Source organism: Leishmania donovani, chromosome 24 (assembly GCF_000227135.1).
Source record: "Leishmania donovani BPK282A1 complete genome, chromosome 24".
Taxonomy (NCBI): Eukaryota; Euglenozoa; class Kinetoplastea; order Trypanosomatida; family Trypanosomatidae; genus Leishmania; species Leishmania donovani.
Window position 1 is genome coordinate 510387 of NC_018251.1, and position 2776 is coordinate 513162.

General features: G+C 58.4%; 1 protein-coding gene across 1 annotated transcript; it reads left to right on the plus strand.

The window, feature by feature from the left end:
* Positions 1–1165: 1165 nt before the first annotated feature.
* Positions 1166–2350, plus strand: LDBPK_241420 (hypothetical protein, conserved; the record flags this gene model as incomplete). The annotated part of the gene is made up of 1 exon (XM_003861185.1): positions 1166–2350. The coding sequence occupies one exon, from the start codon at positions 1166–1168 to the stop codon at positions 2348–2350; it is 1185 nt and encodes a 394-aa protein (XP_003861233.1).
* Positions 2351–2776: the final 426 nt, after the last annotated feature.

Here is a 2776-nt window from a genome sequence, read left to right on the forward strand (position 1 = left end):
AAGGCGAGCCGAAAGCCTCTCCTCTCCTCTCGCTGCTGCTTTGCTCGTGTATTTGTGTTCGCGTTGAAAAGGGCCTACCCTCCATCCGATTACGAATATAGACGCCACCCATGACGATGGCAAACCTCTGCCTTGGCGAGGATTTTAGTGAGGAGCTCACCTGCGCGGTGTGTCTTGACTCATGGAAGGACCCGGTCGAGCTGATGCCGTGTGGGCACATCTTCTGCAAGGCGTGTGCGACGGGCTTGAAGGAGTGCCCCGTGTGTCGGGACCCCATCCGCTCCACAAAAGCGCCGAACCGCACATTAGTCAACATGGCGCTGCAGATCCGGGTAAAGTGTAGACGGTGCCAGTGGAAGGGGACACGTGAGCAAGGGATGAGCCACGTATGCGGGAAGGCGAGCTGCAGCTCGCCGAACCAGCCATCGTGTCCGCCTTGGATTACAAAGTCGCAGCCACAGCAGCACCCCACTGCGGCCAAGTTTCCCTCTCCATACACGCAGCAGTCGTCGAATTCAGGCTACGCGTCATCACCCGGACAGACACAGCAACCAACACAGAACTATCCGGATTTGTGGGAGAGCGGTGATCCGACGCAGCTTCTGCAGCAGTCGGCTGGATACTCGACGGGCTGCGGCAACGCTTACTCAGGTGCTGCCCCACCTCCTAGTGGCGGCAACGCAAGCTCTCGAGGAAGCTACCCCACCACCAACTACTTGAATCAGTCCGGGGCGGGCTACTCCGGCTACAATCAGCAGCCACAACCGTCACGCTCGCTGCAGAGCCGCTACCGCGTGATTGAGCCGACCGGCCCACGCCCGTGGACGCTGTACGGATTGGACCAGTCCGAGTACGACCAGATCGTTTCTCTCTTTGTTTTCTTCGACGATAACGAAAGCGGTAATCTGGAGCCGAATGAGGTGACCCGTCTCGCACGTTGGCTGAACTTTGCGATCATCAGCAGGAGCTCTCGCTCCTCCTTTTTTTCCTTCGCTCACGCATCTCCGCTCGTGTGCCTCGGCTTGTTCGTACTGTGTCTCCGACAACGATCATCACCTCGAAAGCCTCTCCTCTCCTCTCGCTGCTGCTTTGCTCGTGTATTTGTGTTCGCGTTGAAAAGGGCCTACCCTCCATCCGATTACGAATATAGACGCCACCCATGACGATGGCAAACCTCTGCCTTGGCGAGGATTTTAGTGAGGAGCTCACCTGCGCGGTGTGTCTTGACTCATGGAAGGACCCGGTCGAGCTGATGCCGTGTGGGCACATCTTCTGCAAGGCGTGTGCGACGGGCTTGAAGGAGTGCCCCGTGTGTCGGGACCCCATCCGCTCCACAAAAGCGCCGAACCGCACATTAGTCAACATGGCGCTGCAGATCCGGGTAAAGTGTAGACGGTGCCAGTGGAAGGGGACACGTGAGCAAGGGATGAGCCACGTATGCGGGAAGGCGAGCTGCAGCTCGCCGAACCAGCCATCGTGTCCGCCTTGGATTACAAAGTCGCAGCCACAGCAGCACCCCACTGCGGCCAAGTTTCCCTCTCCATACACGCAGCAGTCGTCGAATTCAGGCTACGCGTCATCACCCGGACAGACACAGCAACCAACACAGAACTATCCGGATTTGTGGGAGAGCGGTGATCCGACGCAGCTTCTGCAGCAGTCGGCTGGATACTCGACGGGCTGCGGCAACGCTTACTCAGGTGCTGCCCCACCTCCTAGTGGCGGCAACGCAAGCTCTCGAGGAAGCTACCCCACCACCAACTACTTGAATCAGTCCGGGGCGGGCTACTCCGGCTACAATCAGCAGCCACAACCGTCACGCTCGCTGCAGAGCCGCTACCGCGTGATTGAGCCGACCGGCCCACGCCCGTGGACGCTGTACGGATTGGACCAGTCCGAGTACGACCAGATCGTTTCTCTCTTTGTTTTCTTCGACGATAACGAAAGCGGTAATCTGGAGCCGAATGAGGTGACCCGTCTCGCACGTTGGCTGAACTTTGCGAACACTCCGCAGGACGTGAAGCGGATCTTCGACGATATGGATTTTGAAGGCAGCGGAAAGCTCTCCCTCGGCGAGTTCTTGACGTGGCTTCGGTACAACAAGCCGAACCCGCAGGCCCTCTACGGCCTCACGCAGTCGCAGTACAATACAATCATGATGCAGTTCCATACGTACGACACGAATCAGGACGGGTGCCTAGAAATGAACGAGTTTTCTCGGTTAGTGCAGAATCTCGGCGACGTGGGCGATGCTGTCACAGCGCAGCGTCTGTTCCAGATGATCGACCAGGATCGCGACGGTGTCATCAGCCTGCACGAGTTTCTCCGTTTCCGAAGCGGAAAATACTAAGGCAAACGATGCCGGCCTTTTTTCTACTTCGGTTTTGCCTCCTCACGGGCAGAGGCAGCGCGATCTGTGACCATGACAGCACGCAGCACCAGTGACGCTCGAGAAGCGGGACGGCCACAGCCGTTATGTACGTCTCTTTCACCGCTCGTCTTTTGCACGACACGCTCTTCGCTGGTGAGAAGTCGCCGTTGCCACGGCGAATATTATGGCGGATTGCATCTTTTCTTGATTCCTTGCAGTACCCATACACCCTGCTGTCGTGGGACCCCTCCCAGTGCGTGGTATCGCAGGGTCCAGTGCTCCCACTCTGTCTGGGGAGGCCGAGCAGCCCCCCTCCACTATCCCCGCCAAAGGCCAGCCCGCTTCCCGTGGTGACAGAGTCATGCACCGACGACGTAGGGGGGAGGTCGGAGTGAGTCACCGCCA